Genomic DNA, 26,546 nt, shown 5'->3' with positions numbered 1-26,546 from the left:
CCGAATAACCAAAGATCTACATACAAACACCCGTGAAAACCTCAGAAAATATATATATATATATATATATATATATATATATATATATATATATATATATATATATATATATATACACATATATACATACATACACACACACATATATATATACACACACACACACACATACATACACACATACATACATATATATATACACACATACATATATATTTTTTAAATATACGGAAGTATTGAATACATGAACAGTGTGGCATCTGGGTATCGTTTGTTTTGATAGAAAATAATAGTGATGATACTGATAATATTAGTTACATTAATCATACATCATTATAATGATATCATCAATATTAAAATTAATGTTATTAACACGTTAGTATTTGCTCCACCATGTATACAATCCTTCATCGTTTCAGTAGTCAATATTTTAATGCACCATGCTAATAACCGTAGTAATATTATTTAAGCATACAGAATAAACCATCTTTCAACTTCTGATCTTTATATCTACCATATTTTTTGGACTATAAGACACACCTTAGTTTTTGGAATGGAATGGAATAGAATAGAATAGAATAGAATAGAATAGAATAGAATAGAATAGAATAGAATAGAATAGAATAGAATAGAATAATAGAGGAATAGAATAGAATATGAAATGAATAGAAGAGAAGAGAAGAGAAGAGAAGAGATGAGAAGAGATGAGAATAAGGAATAGAATACAATAGGAAATAATAGAATAGAATACAATAGGAAATAAGAGAAGAGAAGAGAAGAGAAGAGAAGAGAAGAGAAGAGAAGAGAATTCTTTATTGGCCAAGTGTGATTGGACACAGAAGGAATTTGTCTTTGGCGCATATGCTCTCAGTGTGCATAAAAGAAAAGTTATCTTCTAAGAATTCTAAGAAAATAAGAAAAAAAATCCTGCCTACCAGCATCCATCTAGCTAGCGTCCTTAGCAAGCAGCCTAGAACAGATATATTAGCCTGATTTCAGCACGAGCAGCTGATTGGCGGGTGGATCGGCTTCCTGGAAAACCCCCAATCAGCTGTTCCCAGAGGTGAACTGTAGCAACAGGTTCGCTGGTTGTGAGCGTGCGCTTGCTCTCGCTATGCTCGCACGTAGGGCAGGACAAGAAGCAACGGGTGGAAACTAACCAAGGAGAGAAGCAACTTAGAACTAAGGAGAAATTTCCTGGCAGTTAGAACAATCAATCAGTGGAACGACTTGCCTCCAGAAGCTGTGAATGCTCCAACACAGGAGGTTTTTTAAAAAATGTTGGACAACCATTTGTCTGAAATGGTATAGGTCCATGATGGCGAACCTATGGCACGGGTGCCAGACGTGGCACGCAGCGCCCTCTCTGTGGGCACGCATGCCGGTGCCCCAGTTCATCTCCACCGCGCATGCACACATGCCTCCCGCTGGCCATCTGGTCTTCAGGTCTGTGCCGCGCATGAGCGGGGTGCAGGGCATGTGCGGGGGGGGGGGCGTGTGCATGTGTGTGGGGTGGGGCAGATGCGGAGGGATGCAGTACATGCGCGGGGGCTGTGCATGCATTGCATTGGGGGGATTCTGGCACACGTGTGCACATTCACGCCCGCACACGCTTTGGGCACCCGGTCCACAAAAGGTTAGCCATCACTGGTATAGGTTCTCCCGCCTGAGCCAGGCGGTTGGACTAGAAGACCTCCAAGGTCCCTTCCAACTCTGTTATTCTATCAGCTAAAACATGTTAACTGTGACCTAGCATGATCTAACGTAAGGTGTAAAAGCAACAGGTGGACAAATGCAGGTATACGATTTTACACTGAACTCGATAGGTGTATGTAGTCCTGGGAGGCAATCCTAGCCAATCGGTTTGGGGTGGGCGGGGAAAGGGGTATTTATGGTTTCATATCTAAAGATGGTCTCCTTCAAATCGCGCCTATTCAGCCGTAATATAGAAGTAGTTTGCCTTTATCTGCTTCCATATTTTTTTAATTTTTTTAATTTTTTATTTTCATTTATATCCCGCCCTTCACCGAAGACTCTTACAATGGGTTAAGCAATAGTCTTCATCCATTTGTATATTATATACAAAGTCAACTTTTATTGCCCCCAACAATCTGGGTCCTCATTTTACCTACCTTATAAAGGATGGAAGGCTGAGTCAACCTTGGGCCTGGTGGGACTTGAACCTGCAGTAATTGCAAGCAGCTGCTGTTAATAACAGACAGACTTAGTCTGCTGAGCCACCAGAGAATTTATTTATTTTTGGGGCCTTTCCAGTTATAACCTATGTCCCTGGAATTTCCTGGTGGCCTCCCACCCGCCTGCTGATGAAGTTCAGCTTTAGGAGATCAGTCACACGTGCCAACACGTGTGTCCGTGTGCATTTGATGTCTTTTGATGTCCTTTTCTCAAACCGCCTTTTTTTTTTTCCCTTTCCAGCCTGCAATGTGACCATCCACAACCGTTGCAAAGACAGTCTCCCCAACTGCACCAAAGTCAAGCAAAAGGTGAGCGGGTAGTGAAAAAGGAGAATTGGCGGATGGACTGGGTACTGCCCCCCTTGCCCTTCCTATTGCCTCGTCGCCCGATTAGACCTGGGGAACTCAACTTCAGTTTTTAAAAAACATTGTCCAAGTTTCAAGTCCCTCTGGAAAAGCGTGAAAAATGACCCTAGAACTAAAGACACAGCCTAGATCAGGAGTTAAAATGCACTTACCTTCACTACCGAATCGGAAATGTGAGCGCGCCCACCTCTTCTGCCCATGCGCAGAAGGTCTAAAATGGGACATAATGAAGACCTGGTGGGTGGGCGGAGCCTCCCACCGTTGACCCTACCGGATCGCACAAGCCGGATAGATCCATCCGGATTTTACCACTTCCCTAACTGGAAATTCCACAAAAGGACTTTGTCGTTCTTTGGATCATCTTCTGGAGAACCTAGGAGGAATGAGGGCAGAGAGACAGACTGAGCCTGAGAAAGTTTACTTCTATAATATTCTACAAAATTTCTACAACCAGTGGAACAGAAGTTGCCTTCAGAAGTTGTGGGAGCTTCATCCCTGGAAGCTTTCAAGAAGAGGCTGGGCTGCCCTCTCTCAGAAATGGTGTAGGGTCTCCTGCTTGGGCAGTGGGGTTGGGCTAGATGACCTACAAGGCCCCTTCCAACTCTGTTAATCTGTTAATAATTTATAAAAGCACTCTGCCAGACAGGAACCAGGGACAGAAATTTCAAGAAGGGCTGTTTCTCTTCCTAATATGGATCGATTGACTATTTACTGTATTTTTCGGATTATAATAAGGTGCACAAGAGTATAATATGCACCATGAAGAGAAAAACAAGAAAAAAAATAGTTTTTGCCCTCCCCAGCCCCCAGGAACACTCTGCAGGCCACCCAAACCCTCCGTGTGGCCCGTTTTTGGCGACAATAGGACATGCAGGGCGGGGTTTTGGGAGGCCAAAAATGACTGTATTCGGTCTATAAGATGCACCAACATTTCCACCCTCTTTTAGGTGGGGGGGGGAAAGTGTGTCTTATACTCTGAAAAGTACGGTATTTATTTATTTGTTTTGTTTATTTATTTGTATCCCCCCTCCTTTTTTTTTTTTTTTTTTTACAAATAACTCAAGCTGGTGAACATACCCAACGTATCTTCCTCCTCCTATTTTCTCCACAACAATTAAAACCTGCTGGGTTGGGCTAAGAGACCGATGGTTAGGGTAGCCCTAACCCTAACCCTAACCCTGAATTCCTCGGAAAAAAAGCATTCCTGAAAACATAAGACAAGGGATTTCCAAGTTTCTCCATCTGAGTTTTGTCACCTTCCTGTCTTTTTTTTTTATTTCTCCTTTCTTCCTTCTCTTGCCGTCCCCTGCAGCAGCAGAAGGCCGCGTTGCTGAAGAACACGTCGGCGTTGCAGACGGTGTCCCTCAGGAATAAAAGTGAGTGTGGGCTGGGAATCACCTGCTGGGAGGGAGGCACGGAGGGCAGGGGGCAGTTTCCTCTCTTTGGTACTGACTGTTATACAGGCAGGGGTGGGGCCGCTGGGGGTTTGGGAGAACCTCTAGCTAAGATTCTGTGCAGTTCGGAGAACCCCCAAATCCCGCTCCTGGCTAGCCCCGCCCATCCTGCCCTTCCCAGAAGTTAGAAAGGAGGAGATATAAAAAGAGGAAACCTTGCTCAATAGTAGTACCTGTGAGAGGGATCTTGGAGTCCTAGTGGATAACCATTTAGATATGAGCCAGCCGTGTGCAGCAGCTGCTAAAAAAGCCAACACAGTTCTGGGCTGCATAAACAGAGGGATAGAATCAAGATCACGTGAAGTGTTAGTGCCACTTTATAATGCCTTGGTAAGGCCACACTTGGAATACTGCATTCAGTTTTGGTCGCCACGATGTAAAAAAGATGCTGAGACTCTAGAAAGAGTGCAGAGAAGAGCAACAAAGATGATTAGGGGCCTGGAGGCTAAAACATATGAAGAACGGTTGCAGGAACTGGGTATGTCTAGTTTAAGGAAAAGAAGGATTAGGGGAGACATGATAGCAGTGTTCCAATATCTCAGGGGCTGCCACAAAGAAGAGGGAGTCGGGCTGTTCTCCAAAGCACCTGAGGGTAGAACAAGAAGCAATGGGTGGAAACTAATCAAGGAAAGAAGCAACTTAGAACTAAGGAGAAATTTCCTGACAGTTAGAACAATTAATAAGTGGAACGACTTGCCTGCAGAAGTTGTGAATGCTCCAACACTGGAAATTTTTAAGAAAATGTTGGATAGCCATCTGACCGAGATGGTGTAGGGTTTCCTGCCTGGGCAGAGGGTTGGACTAGAAGGCCTCCAAGGTCCCTTCCAACTCTGTTGTTATATTATATTATATTATTGTGACCAGTTGTTAAAAAAGATGATGTTAAGTATTATTGTTATTTTATTATTAACATTATGGTGATGAATACTACGACAAATATGTGGATTATGATTGTTTAAAAATAACTGTACCTAGATCACACACTGTTTGATGGAAATCGAATGTTATATAAATAAAACAAATAAAACATGGGGTGGGGGGAGAAAGAAAAACGCGAAATGGCTGGGTTTCGAAAGAAAAGAAGTGTGTCTTCTAACCCAAGGGTCTCCAACCTTAGCAACTTTTAAGACTTGCGGACTTCAACTTGAATTGAACTGAAAAAAAATTGAGTTGAAGTCCACAAGTCTTAAAGTTGCCAAGGTTGGAGACTCCTGATCTAACCCTCACTGAACGCCTGTCCGTATTTTTTTTTTAGCTATCACCAGGGAGCGTCCCAATTCTGCCATTTACCCATCGGAGAGTTTTCGCCAGACCTTGCTGGGATCTCGCCGAGGCCGCCCCACCTTGTCGCTTTCCAAAAGCGTCTCCACTACAAACATCGCAGGGTAAGTTCATTTTAAAAAAAAAAGAAAGAAAGATGGTTCGTCTATAAGAAGTTAGGGAAAACACGTCTGTAGACTGCTCTGGAAGTTGTAGGAACTGGGTGTGTCTAGCCCAGTGTTGGCGAGCCCTTTCGGCAACCGAGTGCCGAAACGGATGCGCGGGCGAGCGCCAAAAACCGGAAAGAGCATCTCCCCAGCATGCATACGCAGGAACGCCAGAAAGAGGAACAGCAGAAACTGGAAGGTCACCTGTTCTAATTTCTGGTGTGCATGTGCGTGCTGGAAAACAGAGCTGGCCGGCACGCATGTGCGTGCTGGAAAACAGAGGCTGCTTTCCCAGTTTCTGGCACTCCTGCAAGCGCGAAGGCCAGGCCGGAACCCGGAAGAGCGATGGGCAATGGCTGGCGTGTCCGAAGAGATGGCTCTGTGTGTCACTTCCGGCACGCATGCCATAGGTTCGCCTTCACAGGTCTAGCTTAGCCACAGGTCACCTAGGGGTGACATCATAGCAGTATACCAATATTTATGGGGCTGTCACAGAGAAGAGAGGGGTCAACATATTCTCCAAGGCACCTGAGGGCAGGACAAGAAGTAACACCTGGAAGCTTATCAAAGAGAGATCCAATCTAGAACTAAGGAGACAGTGAGAACAATTAACCAGTGGAATGGCTTTTTTTTTTATTTGCATTTATATCCCGCCCTTCTCCGAAGACTCAGGGCGGCTTACACTATGTTAGCAATAGTCTTCATTCTATTTGTATATTTATATACAAAGTCAACTTATTGCCCCCAACAACCTGGGTCCTCATTTTACCTACCTTATAAAGGATGGGAGGCTGAGTCGACCTTGGGCCTGGTGGGGCTTGAACTTGCAGTAATTGCAAGCAGCTGTGTTAATAACAGACTGTCTTAGCAGTCTGAGCCACTCAGAGGCAGGGGAAGTCTGGAGGCTTCCCTCCAGACGTTGTGGGGGCTCCATCACTGGAGGTTTTCAAGAAGAGACTGGGCAGCCATTTGTCCGGAATGGTGTAGGATCTCTTGCTTGAGCAGGAGGTTGCACTAGAATACCTCCAGGGCCTCTCCCAACTCTGTTATTCTGTTGAGATGCAGGGACTGGAGACTAAAACATACGAGGAATGGTTGCAGGAACCAGGCATGGCTAGTCTAGTGAAGAGAAGGACCAGGGGAGACAGGAGAGCATCTTCCAATATCTCAGGGGCTGCCACAGAGAGGAAGAAAGAGATCAAGCTATTCTCCAAGGCACCTGAAGGCCAGACAAGGAACAACGGATGGAAACTGAACAAGGAGAGATTCAACCTGGAAATAAAGAGGAATTTTCTGACAGTGAGAACCATCAACCGATGGAACAGAAGTTGCCTTTGGAAGTTGTGGGAGCTTCATCCCTGGAAGCTTTCAAGAAAGAGACTGGAGTGCCATCGGTCAGAAACGGTGTAAGGCAGTGACGGCGAGCCTTTTCGGCACCGAGTGCTGAAAAGGGAGCGTGGGCGCGCGCACTCGTCGGGACCGCGACATGGAAGAGGAGCTGCCCAGGGGGCATGCGCACACCAGGAAATGAACTTCCAGTTTCTGGCGTGTGCATGCGCACCGGCCAGGTAGTCTTCCGGTTATTGGCAGACATGCGCACGCAACAATCAGCTGGCCGGTGTGCATGCCCACACCTGGAAAACAGAAGACCAGCTCTTCTAGTTTCCGGCACGAAGGCCAGCTGGTCGTCATGCGCACATATGCACCAGAAACCTGGAAGAGGAATGGACAAGGCCACACCATGCCACTTTAGGCACAGGTGCCATAGGTTCACCACCACAGGTGTAGGGTCTCCTGCTTGGGTGTGGGGTTGGATTAGATGACCTACAAGATCCCTTCCAACTCTGTTAATCTGTATAGCTCACCCCCAACTGGTGTCCTCCAGAACACCTGCCCGTTGGCTGGAGAGGATCAAAGTTTTTTGTTTTGTTTTATTCAAAAAGTTTTACAAAAAAATTTTCCCCCCTTTCCCCCCACCTCCCCTCCCCCCTCCCTTCACAACCCCCGACTTCCCGGAACGAGCACAAGGTATAGTTAAAGATAAAACAAACATATGCTAAAAAAATTTCGTCCCAACTTAATTATACCCCTACAATTATCAATTCAAATTATCAATTCAATATCAAAAAGGGTCTTTGAGTGGCTCAGACTGCTAAGACAGTCTATTATTAACAGCAGCTGCTTGCAATTACTGCAAGATCAAGTCCCACCAGGCCCAAGGTTGACTCAGCCTTCCATCCTTTATAAGGTAGGTAAAATGAGGACCCAGATTGTTGGGGGCAATAAAAGTTGACTTTGTATATAATATACAAATGGATGAAGACTATTGCTTGACATAGTGTAAGCTGCCCTGAGTCTTCGGAGAAGGGCGGGATATAAATGCAAATTAAAAAAAAAAAATTATCAATTCCTAACTTCCCCCGAAAACAATCAAAAATAATACATCATAATCATTCAAAAACAGTCTGATAACTCTTAGTCTGATATCTACATTGAATATAGTCAATCCATTTTTTCCATTCCTTTAAGTATCTTTCTTGCATATTGTCTTTCAAAAAGGCTGGCCATCTCAGCCAAATTGGCAACTTTCAATATCCATTCTTCTATTGTAGGTACTTCTTTTTTCTTCCAGTATTGTTGAGAGGATCAAAGTTTTGTCCACCGCACCTCGAAAAAAAGATAAGCTAGCAATGATAGTCACTCGTGGTCATGAATTTTGCTTTCCTTTTCAGGACATTCAACGACGAATCCCCGCTGGGCATCCGGAGGATCCTCTCTCAGTCGACCGACTCCCTGAACATGCGCAACCGCACCTTGTCCGTAGAATCCCTGATTGATGAAGGTGAGGAGAGGCGGGTTCAAGATACACAATTCAGATTGTGTTTATTTGCATGCGCTTCAAGGGCATCCACAGAAATAGTTCCAAAAATGCCGGAGTCATGTCAATCTGGATTCTTCTTTTTTTTCCCCCTTCTTCTTCACGCTAGAGGAAAACAGGCGAAATCCTAAAATTGGAAAGGTCAGTTGAGGCCATCTGGTCCACCATCTGATCACTGCAGGAAGCCCAATGAAAGCATCCCAAACAGGAGGCTGCCCTGTCTGTGCCTGAATTGCCTGAATCTTTCTGGTCCCTGTTTCCTTCATCAAACAGTCCTTACTGGTAGAAAAAAACAACAACAACACAACTTACAAAGATAGGATGGGAATCTGCCTTTGATTTATTTGTGCGTTTATCAGCCTTTTCCAAGGCTGCCTTAAGCAGGAGTCCAAAAGCTGCGACTGTTGCAATCGGAGTAGCCTACAGTAGCAGAAATAGCAGCGTTCAAAAAAAAATAGAATAGCAATTACGATGAAGAGAACATTCCTCAGCGTTACAGCATTCAAGACCCGAAGGCTTTCCAGATCTCCAAAGTTTACAAGCTTCCAGAAGGGTCCAGGAAAGTAGGAACTTTTCTTTAGGGGCAAACTTTTCCAGCTCCAGGGCTTGGTTCAGCAAACTCTCGTTGTTCCTCTAACATTCATTCATTCATTCATTCATTCATTCATTCATTCATTCATTCATTGCTTATCCCATTTTTATTACTTTATAAGTAACTCAAGATGGTAGACATACCATCATCTTCTCCTCTTCCCTCCTCCCATTTTCCCTAGATGAGGTGAGTTGGGCTGAGAGAGAGTAACTGGCCCAAAGATATCCAACCGGTTTTCATGGCTAAAGCAGGACTAGAACTCATTATCTCCTGGTGATTGGCCCAAAGACACCCATCTGGTTTTCATACTTAAGGCAGGACTAGAACTCACCGTCTCCTGATGATTGGCCCAAAGACACCCATCTGGTTTTCATACTTAAGGCAGGACTAGAACTCACCGTCTCCTGATGATTGGCCCAAAGACACCCATCTGGTTTTCATACTTAAGGCAGGACTAGAACTCACCGTCTCCTGGTGATTGGCCCAAAGACACCCATCTGGTTTTCATACTTAAGGCAGGACTAGAACTCACTGTCTCCTGATGATTGGCCCAAAGACACCCATCTGGTTTTCATACTTAAGGCAGGACTAGAACTCACCGTCTCCTGGTGATTGGCCCAAAGACACCCATCTGGTTTTCATACTTAAGGCAGGACTAGAACTCACCGTCTCCTGATGATTGGCCCAAAGACACCCATCTGGTTTTCATACTTAAGGCAGGACTAGAACTCACCGTCTCCTGATGATTGGCCCAAAGACACCCATCTGGTTTTCATACTTAAGGCAGGACTAGAACTCACCGTCTCCTGGTGATTGGCCCAAAGACACCCATCTGGTTTTCATACTTAAGGCAGGACTAGAACTCACCGTCTCCTGGTGATTGGCCCAAAGACACCCATCTGGTTTTCATACTTAAGGCAGGACTAGAACTCACCGTCTCCTGATGATTGGCCCAAAGACACCCATCTGGTTTTCATACTTAAGGCAGGACTAGAACTCACCGTCTCCTGGTGATTGGCCCAAAGACACCCATCTGGTTTTCATACTTAAGGCAGGACTAGAACTCACCGTCTCCTGGTGATTGGCCCAAAATCACCCAGCCAGCTTGCATGCTTAAGACAGGACTAGAACTCATTATCTCCTAGTGATTAGCCCAAAGTCACCAAGCTGACTTTCACGTCTAGGGTGAGACTAGAATTCACCGCCTCCCAGTTTTCCCGGCCAGCACAACTACACCAAACGGTCTCACTTCCTGTAACTTCAAGCCATCATTGTATGCTTGTGATATTGTGTCTCTGCATGGAATATTTTTATGCTTAAGGACAGGTGTAAATTCTTCACTTCCTTCGGTGTCTCTCAGATTTTTTCCATCTCTCTCTTGATAAGACTGATCATCTGTTGCTCTTCTCTTAACCTGCTCAGTTGGTCTGAATCGTCCTTGAAATATGGAACCCAAAACCGGGGTAGCGGGCTTGAATAGGGAATCGGACCAAATCAGAATCGATGGAAAGTCTTGCCCCCCGAACAATCTAGGTCCTCATTTTACCCACCTCGGAAGGATGGAAGGTTGAGTCGACTTTCAGCCAGTCGGGATTGAACTGCTGGCAGTGGGCAGAGTTAGCCTGCAATATTGCATTCTAACCAGAAGGGAGGGAGGGAAGGAAGGAAGGAAGAAGGGAAGGAAAGAAGAAGGAAAGGAAGGAAGATGGAAGGAAGGAACAAGGGAAGGAAGGAAGGAAGAAGGAAAGGAAGGGAGGAAGGAAGGACAATAGCACTTAGACGCCTTACAGCCCTCTCTAAGCGGTTTTACAGAGTCAGCCTATCGCCCCAACAATCCGGGTCCTCATTTTACTGACCTCAGAAAGATGGAAGGCTGAGTCAACCTCGAGTCTGGTGAGATTCGAACTGCCAATCTGCTGGCAGCTGGCGCATCAGCATAAGTAGCCTACAGTGCTGCACTCTTAACCACTGCACCACCGCGGCTATTTCTTGACCAAACATGTCAACTCTGAGGACAGATAACATCAAATTCACACGGGAAGATGTTAAGGAAACTAGTCTGGCCTTCCCGGACTGTTCAGTACACATTAAGGAAGACAGAAGCCTTAACATCGGTTTAAACCAGAGAGTCCAGTTGCCTCTTGAAGGGGTGGGGAATTGATCTTTGGGACAACCATGACCTGGATGACTGAGAATCTCCACAGCTGGAGGTGCAGCTTATAATTCCACCAACTTTCTACACATTCACATCACAGCTTTGTTGTGGGCCGCCAGCAGCCGGCAGAACTGGCAACAGAGTTGGACAGCGATGAGGCTGAGGTGGGGCCAGGGCCATCGGGGAGTGAGGTGCGGACTCCAGAGCCTCCAGAGGCTGACAGTAGTGAGGCAGAGGAACAGGAGCCTGAACAGAAGAGCTGCCAGAAGGCAAGAGCAGCTCAAGCAGAGAGGACAACTCAGGAGTAAGGCCAAGAGATGATTGGCCCCTCCCATAAGGCTTAAAAGACCAGCAATGGTGTTTGGGCTCTTTGCTGGAAAACAACGTTGATAGCTTCGTCTTGTTGCATTTGTGACTTCTGAACGTTTGCCAAGAAAGGCCTTTGGCAGTTTGCCTAATTGGACCAAGGTTTGCGATAGGACTGAGGAATTTGTGTTGGGAGGAATTTGCTTTAATTTAGTTGAACGACACTGGGAACGAAGTAATTCTCAGCTGTTCGAATAAAGTTTTTTTTTTTTTTCACTGACTGGGTTTCCTACTACCTACTTGGGCCTGGGTCACAACAGTCTTTGCTTCTTCATTCAGTTTTCCAGCCCAGGGTTATTCCTATAACTGCGTTTCTTGTGGCAAAGAACTCCATGTTGGCCTCTCTTTTCATTTCCTTCTGCTGCTTTCAAGCCGTCCGCCTAATCGGACGGCTTGGGACTTTTCTTTCCTGTCTTCCAGGGAATTTGGAAAGCCTGTTCAGGAATAGATAGCGCAGAGCGATATTGCAGCAGAAAGACTTGGCGGGTTTCCTAGGGAAGGGCTGTAGGGGGGGGAAAAATAGAAGGTGGCAGAGGTGGTATCTATAGAAACGAGGCACGTAGAAATCTCGTTGGCTTATTTCATTTTTAATTTCAATAGCTTAGGATCCTAGATATAGAAGGGATATTTGCTCAGAACATCCCCAAACAAAGGTTATCCATTCTTTGCTGGATCCTCTCTCTGTCGAGCCATCCCTGCCCAACTGCTCTTACATTCCCAATACTGTGTACAGGTAGTCCTCGACTTACGACCGCAACGGAGCCCCAAATGTCCATTGTTAAGTGAGACACTTGTTAAGTGTGTTTTGCCCCATTTTACACCTTCGATGCCTCCCCCTTGCCTAAATCAGCCTCCTTCTCCCTCCAGCGCCCACTGGCACATACAGGTAGTCCTCGACTTATGACCATAACGGAGCCCCAAATGTCCGTTGTTAAGTGAGACACTTGTTAAGTGTGTTTTGCCCCATTTTACGCCTTCGATGCCTCCCCCTTGCCTAAATCAGCCTCCTTCTCCCTCCAGCGCCCACTGGCACATACAGGTAGTCCTCGACTTACGACCATAACGGAGCCCCAATTTTTTGTTGTTAAGTGAGACACCTGTTAAGAGAGTTTTGCCCCATTTTACGCCTTTTCTTACCACAGTCGTTAAGTGAATCACTGTGGTCGATAAGTGAGCGGCCCGGTTATTAAGTGAATCTGCCTTTCCCCACTGACTTTGCTGGTCAGAAGGTCACAAAACGGATCACGTGACATTGGGACACGGGACCAGTCATAAAGACGAACCAGTTGCCAAGCGTTTGAATTTTGATGACATGACTAAGGAGAGGCTTCAAAGGTCGCAAATGCGGAAAACATCACATTTTTCAGTGCCATTGTAACTTTGGTCACTAAATGAACTGTTGTAAGTCGAGGGCTACTTGCAAACGCTGCCATGATTCACCAGGTTCTCTTTTCCCAAGTCCACCCATTCCTGGTTCCCACAATCCCTCCTTGCAAAACTCAGTCTCCAAGGCCCCCAATCGTCTTCGTTTTGCTCAGCCGGCCTTCCAACCTCGACAAGATTCTTAGCATTGATCGTCGGTGATCGCGCTAATCAATATTTTACAGGCCACCCTACCGTCGACTTGAGGATAAACCAGATCTCAATCATCCTCTGCAAATTTCCAGCCCCCTCCCTGCCAATCGCTCTGCACCTCCTCCAGAAAAGCAGAAATAGAATATTTCCTCGGTGACGTAACTGAGGCAGACACACTGCTGTCTCTGAGTCTTTGGTTGTTTTCTTTCGTTCGGCTGAGTTGGCCTTTCATGCAGTTTAGGATCAGAGGCCTCCTGGATGAGGAGGGAAAATGTAGAGCCAGAGCATCCTTGTGGCTTTTTCCTGAAATCTGGAGTGTCTTGGACCCAAAACCTAGACAGCCAGGGCCATCTGGCGGAGGAGGGGAAGGGTTAGAAAAGTTAACATTGTTGGGAAGCTCCCAGCTTGGCAGGAAGGAGGGATCAAGCAGGGAACTAGTCTGGAATCACTGCACAACTGCAAAATGACCAGGATCAACTCCTCCTAAATTCCATGGAGCCTTATCTCTTTGTTCCCAAGAGAAGGCTGCCACTAAGGAGATTCCTGTATTATAGGCAGAAAATAATAAAGTAGTCAGCTCGAACTCCATACAGGTGTGTTGTTGTTAGTTGCAAAGTCGTGTCCAACCCATCGCGACCCCATAGACCACGTTCCTCCAGGCCTTCCTGTCCTCTACCATCCTCCGGAGTCCATTTAAGCTCCCATTGACTGCTTCAGTGACTCCATCCAGCCACCTCGTTCTCTGTCGTCCCGTCTTCTTTTGCCCTCAATTTTTCCCAGCATTCAGCTCTTCTCCAGTGAGTCCTTCCTTCTCATTAAGTGGCCAAAGATCTTCAGGATCTGGCCTTCTAAGGAGCAGTCAGGGTTGATCTCCTCTAGGACTGACCGGTTGGATGGCCTTGCAGTCCAAGGGACTCGCAGGAGTCTTCTCCAGCACCAGAGTTCAAAGGCCTCCATTCTTTGGGCGCTCAGCCTTCCCTATGGTCCAACTTTCACAGCCATCCATTGCAACTGGGAAAAACCATCGCCTGGACTACGCACACTTTTGTTGGCAGGGTGAGGTCTCTGCTTTTGTGCGCAGGTGTGTACATTTGACAAAATGGTAGTTGCACCCATCCAATTGTAGCCCCATTTTTTTTTTCTTCTTCTTTGCGTTGGCTTTGATGTGTATTGCAAGCTGGATATGTTTCAAGCACCCCAACAGTTTGATTTTGGATTTTACCGATGAGTTAGGTTTGTTGCTATAGAAATGGCTAGTTTATACTACTGTGCAAGAGTAAAAAGTTGAGGTTTGATGCTATTATGCTATTCTTCTGCACCAAGGGGGAATCGGAAGTCAACCCCTTTTCTTTCTTTTTCCGTTCTTTTCTATGCTTTTTCCCTTTTCCCTCCCCTATCTTTCCTACTATTTTCTTTTGTATTTTATATTATAAAATTAATAAAAAATGAAAGTGAAAGTCAAGTTTCAAGCATCCCCTGGCTATTAAGGAATGGCAGAATTCTTTTCTGTGACCCCCCCCCTGGTTTTGCTTTCTCTTTGAATGCTCTTATATTCCCAATACTGTGTACAGGTAGCCGTCGACTTACGACCACAACGGAGCCCCCATTTTTCGTTGTTAAGTGAGACCCTCGTGTTATGCCCCATTTTACGCCTTCGATGCCTCCCCCTTGCCTAAACCAGCCTCCTTCTCCCTCCAGTGCCCACTGGCACATACAAGGTAGTCCTCGACTTACGACCGCAAGGAAGGGAGCCCAAAGCGAGACATTTATTAAATGAGTTTAGCCCCATTTTCCTGCCAACGTTCTTAAGCGAATCACCAACGTTGATAAGTTAGTAACACGGCTGTTAAGCGAGTATGGCTTCCCCATTGATTTTGTTTGTCAGAAGGTCGCAAAAAGGGAATCACGTGACCTTAGGACCCGGCAACGGTCGTAAGTATGAGTCAGGTTGCCAAGCAGCTGAATTTTGATCACAGAATCAACACTGGGGATGCCGCAAAGGTCGTAGGTGTGAAAAACGATTCCTCGCTCCCTGTTTTGTTTTTTGTTTTTTTTTTCCATAAAAAAGTTTTATTTTTACAATCATGTCGAACAACTCATCCAATGTACAGTTATATACAATTAGTCGGGCTTGCCCAGTCACCACCCCCCTTTTTAACACTCTTCCCTCTTCTACCTTCTTCTACTTTCCAGACCTTCCTCTCCTTCTCTTATCTACATCCTCTCCTCCCTCCACCCTCCACCTTCCTTCTCCCTCTTCTACCCCTCTTCCTTCCTCTTCTCCTCTTTCCTACCTCCTACTCTCTCTTTTCTCCCTCCCCACCGTTCTAAAATGGTAACTGGGCAGACCCGACCCTACATTAATTATATTTATACATCTTCAATAATCCCTGTACATTAACCATCACTCCATCTCTACCCTCAACCCCCAATTCCCTCCCCTTACCCCCACCCCCACCCGACTTCCCAGAACAAAATGCAGGGTATCAAAACTAACAATCATAATCTAAAATAATTCCTAAATTATAATCTCTAGTCTCTCCACACTTAGTCACACTCTCAATTCCCCTCTCCTTCAGAAATATATCTAATACAAATTATTTCCTAAATTTACTCATATGCTATTCGACATTTTTTTTATCTGATGCTTATTTTGAATATAATCAATCCACGTTTTCCATTCTAAAATATATTTTTCTTGTGTATAGTCTTTCAGCTCCCTGTTTTGTTCAGTGCCGTCGTAACTTTGAACAGTCCCTAAGCGAGCCGTTGTAAGTCGAGGACTACCTGTACACACCCTTCCCCGTTCTTCCCCCAGGAGCTGAAGTCCTTTACAGCCAGTTGATGAGCGACTTTGAGATGGACGAGAAGGATTTTGAGGCGGATTCCTGGAGCCTGGCCGTGGACAACAGCTTCCTCCAGCAGCACAAGAAAGAAGTCATGAAGAGGCAAGACGTCATCTATGGTGAGTTTCCCCCCCCCCTCGACCCCACCCCCCTCCCCGACGACGGAGGCCGAACCCCCACTTTCCTGGGAACCAACAAGAGGAAGAAACGCCAGAACATTTTTTTCAAGCCATCAAGACCGTAACGGATTTTCTTTCAGTGCAGGGGTAGTCAACCTTTTTTATACCTACCGCCCACTTTTGTATCTCTGGTAGTAGTAAAATTTTCTAACCGCCTACCAGTTCCACAGTAATGCACCGTGTATCGTCGTCTGCACATGCCTCTCGCACATTGTGGATTGGGTTTGGAGAGGGGCGCCGGCTACCAGCTCTGCTTGTCTGTTAGAGCTGGGTGGTGTGGGGGGGGAGATGCGCGAGCTATTCTGGGACGAGGCTCGTTTGTTTGCGGTCGCACTTATAGCGCCATTTAGTTTCACTTACGTAACGTGAACTAAACTTATGCGCGGGGCGATACAAATCGTATATTTTCAGACGTTTAAATTGCCACGGGGAATGTCATGAAAACCTAATGAAAATGTTTTTAAATAATGCTATGACAAATTTTTTAAAAGTCAATTAAATTTGAAAAAAAGGAAAGTGCTTCAGTGTCGGACAAAACCCCTACCGCCCACCATGGAAGCTGGAACGCCCACTAGTGGGCGGTAGGGAGCAGGTTGACTACCGCTTTTCAGTGCATCCATTACATTCCTGCACCTGGGGAAACAAGCACAAGGTTTGAAAAAGCGTTAAAGAAAAACTTAAGCAGAGTAGTGGGGGGGGGTGAGTACTGCAGTAGTAGTAGGGTGTAGTACTGGGGTGGTATTCACCTTTCCTTTGCTACCGGTTCACAAATGTGAGCGTGCGCGCGCATGCTTTACTCACACGCACCACCTCCGTGCATGCGCATAAAAAATGGGACGGGATGACATCCGGGTGGGTGGGCGGAGCCTCCCGCATCTGCCGCTACCAGGGGGCGGGGCCCATGTGGGGGACACATGAGTGCATGTGCGGGGAGCTCACATTGCATTTGGGGGCCTCGCGCGGCTTCCAGGTTGGCGCAGGCCTTCCAGGCCCAAAACGGGGAGCAAGGGGGGGGTCGTGCGCACATGCGCGGGGCGCGTGCGCATTGCATTATGGGTGCAGGCGTGCAGCACGCGCGCTTTCGGCATGGGACAACAACAAGGTTAGCCATTACTGGTGTAGGATCTCCTGCCTGAGCAGGAGAAGTTGTAGGTGCTCCATCACTGAAGGTTTTTAAGAAGAGATTGGACAGCTATTTGTCTGGAACGGTAGGGTCTCCTGTTTGGGCAGGGGGTTGGGCTGGATGGCCTTCGAGGTCCCTTCCAGCCCTATTCTGATTGACTGATTGATTGATTGATTGATTGATTGATTGATTTTATTTGCATTTATATCCCGCCCTTCTCCGAAGACTCAGGGCGGCTTACACTATGTCAAGCAATAGTCTTCATCCATTTCAAATTTGAAATTTGAATAAATAAATTTGAATAAATAAATAAATTTGAATAAATAAATAAATAAATTTGTATATTATATACAAAGTCAACTTATTGCCCCCCAACAATCTAGGTCCTCATTTTACCTACCTTATAAAGGATGGAAGGCTGAGTCAACCTTGGGCCTGGTGGGACTTGAACCTGCAGTAATTGCAAGCAGCTGCTGTGAATAACAGACTGTCTTAGCAGTCTGAGCCACTCAAGGAAACTTACCAAGGAAAGAAGCAAGCTGGAATTTAAGGAGAAACTTCCTAACAGTGAGGACAATGAACCAATGGAACAGCTTATCTTCAGAAGATGTGAATGCTGCAGCACTGGAAGTTTTTAAGAAGAGTTTGGATCCAGATTTGTCTGGAATGGTATTTCCTGCCTGAGCAGGGAGCTGGACTAGAAGACCTCCGAGGTCCCTTCCAACTCCGGTATTCTGTTTTCAGGACAAACTTGTTGTTATTCAGTGATGAGATTCTATCCAATCCGTTTTTGTCCAGTGGCTCTTGGCCTCCATCCCAGCCGCCGTTTGTTTCCCCAGCCAACTTTCTTCCTCCCGTCTCTCCCCGCAGAGCTGATCCAGACGGAGCTGCATCACGTCCGCACCCTAAAGATCATGACCAACCTCTTCCGCAAGGGGATGCTGGAAGACCTGCAGATGGACGCCTCGGTGGTGCAGAGCATGTTCCCCTGCGTGGATGAGCTCAGCGAGATCCATGACGGCTTCCTGGTCCACCTCTTGGAACGCCGGAAGGAATCGCTGGCTGACGGCAGCCGCAAGAATTTTGTGATCAACCGCCTGGGAGACATCCTGATCCAGCAGGTACCGGAAGGCTCATCCTTGCGAAGAATGTCTCCCCACCTGCTCCCCTCTTGCCTCCTTCCATTTCTTCATTTCTTATGACTGTACTTTTTGGAGTATAAGACACACTTCCCCCCTCCCCCAAAAGAGGGTGGAAATGTTGGTGCATCTTATACACCGAATACAGCCATTTTGGGCCTCCCAAAACCCTGCAAAAACAGGTCCTGCAGAGGATTTGGGAGGCCTGCAGAGTGCTCCTGGGGGCTGGGGAGGGCAAAAACGCATCATATGGGGGGGGGGCTTGGGAGGCCAAAAACAGCCCTATTTTTTGCAAAAACAGGGTTTTTGCCTCCCAGCCCCTGGGAGCACTCTGCAGGCCTCCCAAACCTTCTGCAGGCCCCATTTTCATGAAAAATGGGCCAGTTTTTGGTCTGCAATCCCCCCACGCATCGTGGTTTTGCCCTCCCTGGCCCCCAGGAGCACTCCACAGCCTTCCCAGACCCTTTTCACATCCCGTTTTTGCGTAAAACGGGCCCATTTTTCGTAAAAACAGGATGCGCAGAGGGTTTGGGAGACCTGCAGAGTGCTCCTGGGGGCTGGGAAGGGTAAAAACTATTTTTTTTTTCTTGTTTACCTCTTTGAAATCTTGGTGCATCTTATACTCCGCTGTGTCTTATAGTCCGAAAAATATGCTATTTATTTATATCCTGCCTGCGTTATTATTTTATAAACAAGGCAGCAAGCGTATCTAATAGAGGTAGTCCTTGACTTACAACAGTTTGTTTAGCGAGTTATCAAAGTTACGATGTGTAGTGAAAAAAAGGGACTTACGGCCGTTTCTCACATTTACAAATGCTGCAGCATCCCGTTGATCACGTGATCAAAATTCAGACTGGCTCATATTTATGACTATTGCAGCGTCCTGGGGTCATGTGATCCCCTTTTGCGACCGTCTGACAAGCAAAATCGACGGGGAAGTCAAATTCCCTTAACAATTGTGTTACAATTAATTGAACAAGTGCAGTCATTCACTTAAGCACAAGAAAGGTCGTAAAACAGGGCAAAACTCAATCAATGTCTCACTTAGCAACAGAAAGTTTGGGCTCAATTATCTACCTTTACCCCTTCATCCTTTCATTTTCTCTAAAACAACAACCCTGTGAAATGAGTTGGGCGGAGAGATGGTGAATGGCTTCAGGTCACCCAGACAGCTTTCATGTGTAAAGCAGAACTAGAACTCACCGTCTCCTGGTAATTGGCCCAAAATCATCCAGGCAGCTTTCATGCCTAATGCAGAACTAGAACTCACCGTCTCCTGGTAATTGGCCCCAAATCACTCAGCCAGGTTTCATGTCTAAGACAGAACTAGAACTCACCGTCTCCTGGTAATTGGCCCAAAATCATCCAGGCAGCTTTCATGCCTAATGCAGAACTAGAACTTACCATCTCCTGGTAACTGGCCCCAAATCACCCAGGCAGCTTTCATACCTAATGCAGAACTAGAACTCACCGTCTCCTGGTAATTGGCCCAAAATCACCCAGCCAGCTTTCATGCCTAATGCGGAACTAAAACTCACCGTCTCCTGGTAATTGGCCCCGAATCACCCAGCCAGCTTTCATGCCTAACGCGGAACTAGAACTCACCATCTCCTGGTTTCTAGTTTGGTGCCTTTACCACTAGACCAAGCAATCCTGCCTTCCAGTTTTCAGGCGCCGCTGCCGAGCAGATGAAGAAGGCCTACTCAGAGTTCTGCAGCCACCACACCAAAGCCGTCAAGCTTTACAAAGAGCTCTTCACTCGGGACAAGCGGTTCCAGCAATTCATCCGGGTAAGATCTTTCCCTGCTTCTCCCGCACGCCTTTCCTTCTCCCCAGCCTGTTTCTGCAGCGGCCTTCAGGGGTCACAAGCCAGAGGAACCCTCGCGCATCCCCTCCTGCCTTCTTCTACCTGGCAGCAGCTATTTTTACCTGCTTGACAAATCACCTGAGAATTCTCCAAGTGATTTGGTTGTGGGAAGCCAACAAGAACCTGCCTCCCTTGTAACCCTGCCATCTGGTTAATGACAGCAATTGTGTTTGCAGAGATTACTAAGAGAGTCAACTGTCTCACTCAGTCCCCTAACAAAGACAGATACCTGGCCGTTCGTTTTTGCCAAGAGTATACTTGTCGGAAGCTTAAATGGTTGCAGAAGTAGCAAAGCCGAATCTGAGGTTTTCCCGTGCAAACAATGCAAAGTAAAATTTTGCTCTTTCCTCCCGGCCATCCCCCTGCTATCTGCAAACATCCAATCAGGTGCTTGTACACAGCTTAGGAAACAGGTTCTCGGCTCCCAGCTCTTCATACCAATGGTTGACCTTGGCTGGCTGGAGTTTCTTACAAGGCTCAGCTAGGCTTCCGTCCCCCATCATCTTCCTTACAGTCCAATCTCCACCCCACCCCTCAACCCTGTTGCTAATGTCAGAGTTATGACCCAGGCTCAGATAGGTAGTAGGAAACTCAGTCCACGAAACAAACAAACAAACTTTATTTGAACAGCTGAGAATTACTTAATTCCCAGCGTAGTTCAACTAAATTAAAGCAAATTCCTCCCAACACAAATTCCTCAGTTCTATCACAAACCTTCATCCAATTAGGCAAACTGCCAGAGGCCTTTCTTGGCAAACGTTCAGAAGTCACAAAAATAAATGCAAGATGTAGACGAAGCAGAAGATGAAGCTACCAACGTTGTTTTCTGGCAAAGCCCAAACGCAGTTGCTGGTCTTTTAAGCCTTATGGGAGGGGCCAATCATCTCTTGGCCTTACTCCCTAGTCATCCTTTTTGCTTGAGCTGCTCTTGCCTTCTGGCAGCTCTTCTCATGTGTGCATTAGGAACAGGCTCCTCCTGTTCCTCTGCCTCACTATCAGTCTCTGGAGGCTCTGGAGTCCTCACCTCACTCCCCGATGGCCCTGGCCCCACCTCAGCCTCATTGCTGTCCGACTCCGTTGCCAGCTCTGTAGGCTAACAGTTAATTGCTATGACATCAATTTTTCAAATTTGGTGGACTGTCAGCTCATGAAGCTTGGATAGCAGAGAGGCAGCCAGGACAGCATCTCTTCGGGAGCAAAATTCCAGTCCCACTGAAGTGTTATCTGTAGTCATACGCGCAATCTTTTCAGGGTTTGTGCGTTTCTTCATTTTATAGCCGTGACCGAAGTTTTCGGGTTCAGATTTAGCATAAGATGTGTGGATGAGATGTGCACAAACATGGGCTGCATATCTTGTGGAGGTATTCTGGATAATCATCCTTCTGCCTCAATGTTTCCAGAAATTGTCACGCTCAGCGGTGCTTCGGCGGCATGGGATGCAAGAATGCATTCTCCTCGTCACTCAGCGCATCACCAAATATCCTGGGCTCATCAATCGAATCCTGCAAAACTCCAAAGGTACCTGAGGGAGAGAGGCACAGGTGGCCTTTTAGTATCTTGTAATTTTTTTTAAAGAAAAAACTTTCATCAACAGTTAATTGCTATGACATCAATTTTTCAAATTTGTAGCACGGGCTGTTTCTACCACCTAAGAAATGTATTTCTAGTACTTAAAGTATGGAATATGTACAGTATGTATGCGCGTGTGTGTATAACATATAGTAGTGGCCAAAATTGTGGCAACCTTTTGGGAAAAGTGTATTTTTGAGGTTTGATGGCTAATAACACCACTTTTGGGGGGAGTTTCAAGATAATCCTATTCCACTGCTGGAATGGCCTGGGAATAGCCCAGACCTTCACCCATTTGAAAAATCTATGGAGCCGACTCAAGAAACTGGTTAGTCAGAAGCGACCCAGCAATCAAACCCAGTTAATAGAAGCCATCATTCCATCTTGGTTTCACATGATAACAGCTGCAGAACTCAAAGACTTGGTTGACTCCATGGGAAGACGTTGTAAGGCCGTAATTCATGCTAAAGGTTACCCAATGAAGTATTAACTGACATGGTTATAATTTTGGGATATCTCGTTTTTATCTACGTCCTTCACTTTTCTTCCTTATACTGCAACTGCTATTCTAATAGCAAATCCTTCATAAAAGTTAGTGCATTACATTCTTGATTAAGTTATCTTTCCATTGATATATACTTTTATGATACTACTCCAAAAAAAAGTGGTGTTATTAGCTTGTTTTAGAAAATACATAATGTTTCCCAAAATGTTTCCACAATTTTGGCCGCTACTGTACATATGTGTGTGTGTAGTATATTGTTTGTGTGTGTGTATACAGGTTAAGTTAAACACTACACTAATCTTCAAATCCCTCTGCTAATCCATGTGATATTGTACTTGGCACGCAGAAAGTCCACAAACGGTTTCCAATCTCTGATAAAGCTGCCTATCTCTCATCAAAGCAGTTCATTTCGCCAAAATCCATTCTTCAACTGTCGGCATCCCTTTTTCCTTTCAGTGCTTGCCAAGTCCAATCCTCGCAGCCATCACCATGTGAAGGACTAGCACCCCCAAATTGGTTTTCAATTGGCTTGTCAATTGAATTCGCATCTCATAGCTAAAAAGAAAAGCTTTGGGTTTCATTCAAATAGAATAGAATAGAATAGAATAGAATAGAATAGAAATAGAATAGAATAGAATAGAATAGAATAGAATTTTGTATTGGCCAAGTGTGACTGGACACACAAGGAATTTGTCTTGGTGCATATGCTCTCAGTGTACATAAAAGAAAAGATACATTCATCAAGGTACAACATTTACAACACAATTGATGGTCAATATATCAATATAAATCATAAAGATTGCCAGCAACAAAGTTATCATTCATCTGAAAGATTTTCTGCATTGTCTTCGTTCCGTTTCTCCAGTATGTTTTCACGTATTTGCAAGGCCACCACGTATGATAGACTTAGGCTAACTTTATTGCCGCTTTGAATGTACACTAATCGGCACACATTAAAATGAAATTTTGTTGCATCCACCTCTCAAAGGGTCACCACCTCCAATATACATTACGTAAATATGACAAAAGAAATAAATAAATACAAAATTACCGTGTTTCCCCAAAAATAAGACTCTGTCTTATATTTTTTTTTGAACTCTGAAATAAGCGTTTGGCCTTATTGCCATGCGCTCAAATGCCCAATTGGGCTTATTATCAGGGGATGTCTTATTTTGGGGGAAACAGGGTATGCAAACACCCACATATCAGGGTGAAATGCTAGCAGTTCGGGCAAACCGGTAGTGATAAAAACTACCGGTTCAAGCGAACCGGTAATAAAAAAAGTTACTGGTTCGGTTGAACCAGTAGTTAAAAAAGGCTACCGATTCCGAACCGATATTTCTTACAACCAGCTGTGCTGCGCGGTTTAGCTTTGCTAGAAAGCAGGAAATCCCGCTTTCTAGCAAAGCTAAATCTCACGGCACAGCTGATCCCTCCCCCCTCGCTGTTCTACTTACCTGCCAAAGCCTCCTTTTGGTGCGCACTGCACATGTAAACACAGCGTGCGCTTGGCGCACAGCGTGCATGCACAGCCAGCAAACCGGTAGCAAACCGGTTCAGATTCTACCACTGCCACATATATTATACAACCCGGAGAAAAAACAGTCTAGTTTGGACATGGACATGTACATGGCGAGAGGAACGAATCTTGCGCATGTATCAGATGGATGGCATAGGGAACAAAGCTGTTACAGAATCTGGAAGTCCTGCTAGAAATAATAATTCACGGGGAGCAACAGAAACAGACCATAAAGTGGGTGTCTGGGATAAAATAAACCTGGATTTTAGGAATCTCCCTGCCTTATTTCTAGCGAGTTTACTAAGGGTGTGGGGGGGGATATCTCTTGCTTTGAAAACCGCGTGTCTGTCTGCCCTCCTGCCTCTGAATTGCCTGCAAATTTGGTTTTCACTCCTCTCCCTTCTGTTCCTTTCCCAGATTCTCAGTGAACCCGCTAATGTTCTCTCCCCCCACCCCGTTTCCCCCTCCCCACCCAGGGAACGAAGTGGATCAGAAAGACCTGAGCACAGCCTTGTCTCTGGTCAAAGACCTGATCTCCACCGTCGACCAGGAAGTGCACAATCAGGAGAAGAACGCGCGGATGCAGGAAATCTACAACCGGTTGGACGGGCGGACCAAGGCCCACCTGCCCCGGGAGAGGGGGCCCTTCAGCAAGGAGGAGATGCTGCGGCGGAAACTGGTCCATGACGGCTGCATGCTCTGGAAGACCCCCGCAGGGCGCTTCAAAGGTGGGACGGAGTTCTTTCTTTCTCGAGTGGCAGAAAAGACCCCCCCCCACTCCGCCCCGCCCCATCCCTGCTGTGGTTTAACTTCTGAACGAAGGAGAGCCAGGTTCTGCAAACAGATCGAGCGAATTAATGCACATCGTCCTCGACTTAACGACCACAATGGAGTCTCAATGGAGTCCATATTTGTCAAGCGAATCAGTGCAGTTGTTAAGTTAGGAACACGGTCGTTAAGCGAACCTGGTTTCCCCCCTTGACTTCGCTGGTCAAAAGGTCACAAAAGGGAATCACGTGACCTCAGAACCGTCATAAACACAAGTCAGTTCCCGTGCGTCCAACACGATTAAGGAGATGCTGCAGAAGTTGTAAGTCTGAAAAACGGTCCCAGAAGTCACTTTTTTTTTCAGTGCCATCGTAACGTGGTGAATGGTCAGTAAACGAACTGTTGTAAGTCGAGGATCCCCTGTAAACCAGAGTTCCCCAACCTTCCCGGCTTTGCAGACCGTTGGGGGAGGAGGGAGGGGATGATCCTGCGCATTGAGCGGCGGGCAAGCATGCACACACGCAACTCCATGTGTGCGAGCAAGCAGACACACACACACACACCACTCGTGCAAATGGAGCACGCACACGCAAGTGGGGATGCACACTTCCGCGGTCTGATTCCCAATGGCTCAAGGCTCGGTAGTGATCCCCGACCCAAGGATTGGGGACCTCTGCAGTAAACCGTTTCTCTCCCCGTGGTCCCTTGTCCCCCTTCTCCTGTGCAGATGTCTTGGTGGTTCTGATGACAGATGTTCTCATTTTTCTGCAAGAGAAGGACCAAAAGTATATTTTCCCCACCCTGGTAAGTGGCCTTTTATTTTGCCATCACCTTTTTCTGCGATGAGATAATGAATCTCAAAATGGGTGCCCCTTGGCGCAGGGGCCTGGCTGTATTCTAGGATCCTTTAGAGCAGGGGTGTCCAAACTTGGTCCCTTTAAGACTTGTGGACTTCAATTCCCAGAGTTCCTCAGCCAGCTTTGCTGGCTGAGGGACTCTGGGAGTTGAAGTCCACAAGTCTTAAAGGGACCAAGTTTGGACACCCCTGCTTTAGAGGCAGGTGGGCCCAGCAATAGATCTTTTCAGGTCTGGGATTGTCTGTGCTAGCAAGCGTTACGAATGTTCTTAGCCTCATCAAGGTTGATGTGAAGAAGCTACGGAGGGTCAGACTCAGTTAGTTTTTGGATGGAGGACCACCAGGAAATCACAGGGCTATTGACCCTGGAAAAGAACGACATTCATACAATGAATTTTCCTACATGGAAATTATATGGATGAAACCAAAGATGGCTTGAAGAGGACTGTTGTGGCCTGTCGGCTGCTGGCCCTTTCCGTAACTGAACCAGAGGAGGAGGAGGAGGCGTGGGAGTCAGGGTCAGCATCAAAGCAACCTGAGAGCTCCGAGGGAGAAAGAGGGAATGGAGCTGGCAGAGAGAGAGACAGAGGCAGAGGTCTGGAGGTGGCTGATGAGGAAGAGAAGGAACAGCCGGGTCTGGTGTCTGATGCACAGAAGGGAGAGGAGAGGAGAGCAGTGGAAATCTATGGGCTGGTCCTTGGGACGGAAGAGCCACCATTGGTAGCTAAGGTCTGGGGATGAAAGGCAGGGGGCGGAGATAAATAAACATGGTAGACAACTATTCATCTCCCTGCCAGTCAGCCACTGATAGCCTGCACTTCCAAAATCCTGTCTGGAAATTATCAGAATTCTTCTTGGAATCTGCAGTGTCTTCCGAGCGTGTGTGTGTGTGTGTGTTTGTGTGTCTGCTGCTGGAAGAAAGCGAGTGCACTTCCCAGGACTTCCTTTGCAAGTGTGGGAAGAGAGAGAGAGGGTGAGAGAGTCCTGGTGTGTTGGGCTAATTCAGGGGGAAAGGGAACGAACGTCACTTTCCACAGGACTTCGTAGCCTGCTGTGAGAGAGGGCTGCTGGCGCTCCTAATACAGGGAGCATTTCGTTAACTACAAAGGGCTTGTCGTGTTTACGAGCCGGGTCAGAACAAGGACCTTAGTCCAGCTGGAGATCCAA

At 46.3% G+C, this 26,546-nt stretch overlaps 1 protein-coding gene across 7 annotated transcripts in view; it reads left to right on the top strand.

Moving 5' to 3' along the window:
• Positions 1–26,546, top strand: part of ARHGEF2 (Rho/Rac guanine nucleotide exchange factor 2) — a 186,120-nt gene that overhangs the window by 141,513 nt on the left and 18,061 nt on the right. For 6 of the 7 annotated variants that reach the window (XM_058159844.1, XM_058159841.1, XM_058159842.1 and 3 more), the window contains 10 exons: positions 2,437–2,504; positions 3,874–3,937; positions 5,271–5,400; positions 8,175–8,284; positions 15,827–15,973; positions 18,027–18,277; positions 19,960–20,085; positions 21,563–21,680; positions 24,232–24,483; positions 25,251–25,327. In XM_058159844.1, coding sequence (XP_058015827.1) covers positions 2,437–2,504; positions 3,874–3,937; positions 5,271–5,400; positions 8,175–8,284; positions 15,827–15,973; positions 18,027–18,277; positions 19,960–20,085; positions 21,563–21,680; positions 24,232–24,483; positions 25,251–25,327 — 1,343 coding nt within the window. The remainder of the gene's footprint in view (positions 1–2,436; positions 2,505–3,873; positions 3,938–5,270; positions 5,401–8,174; positions 8,285–15,826; positions 15,974–18,026; positions 18,278–19,959; positions 20,086–21,562; positions 21,681–24,231; positions 24,484–25,250; positions 25,328–26,546) is intronic. The other variant, XM_058159843.1, reaches the window with a different exon arrangement.

This window comes from Ahaetulla prasina, chromosome 17 (assembly GCF_028640845.1).
Source record: "Ahaetulla prasina isolate Xishuangbanna chromosome 17, ASM2864084v1, whole genome shotgun sequence".
NCBI classification, from domain to species: Eukaryota; Metazoa; Chordata; class Lepidosauria; order Squamata; family Colubridae; genus Ahaetulla; species Ahaetulla prasina.
Note: the sequence above shows the minus strand (reverse complement) of the source record. Positions and strands in the feature narration are given on the sequence as shown.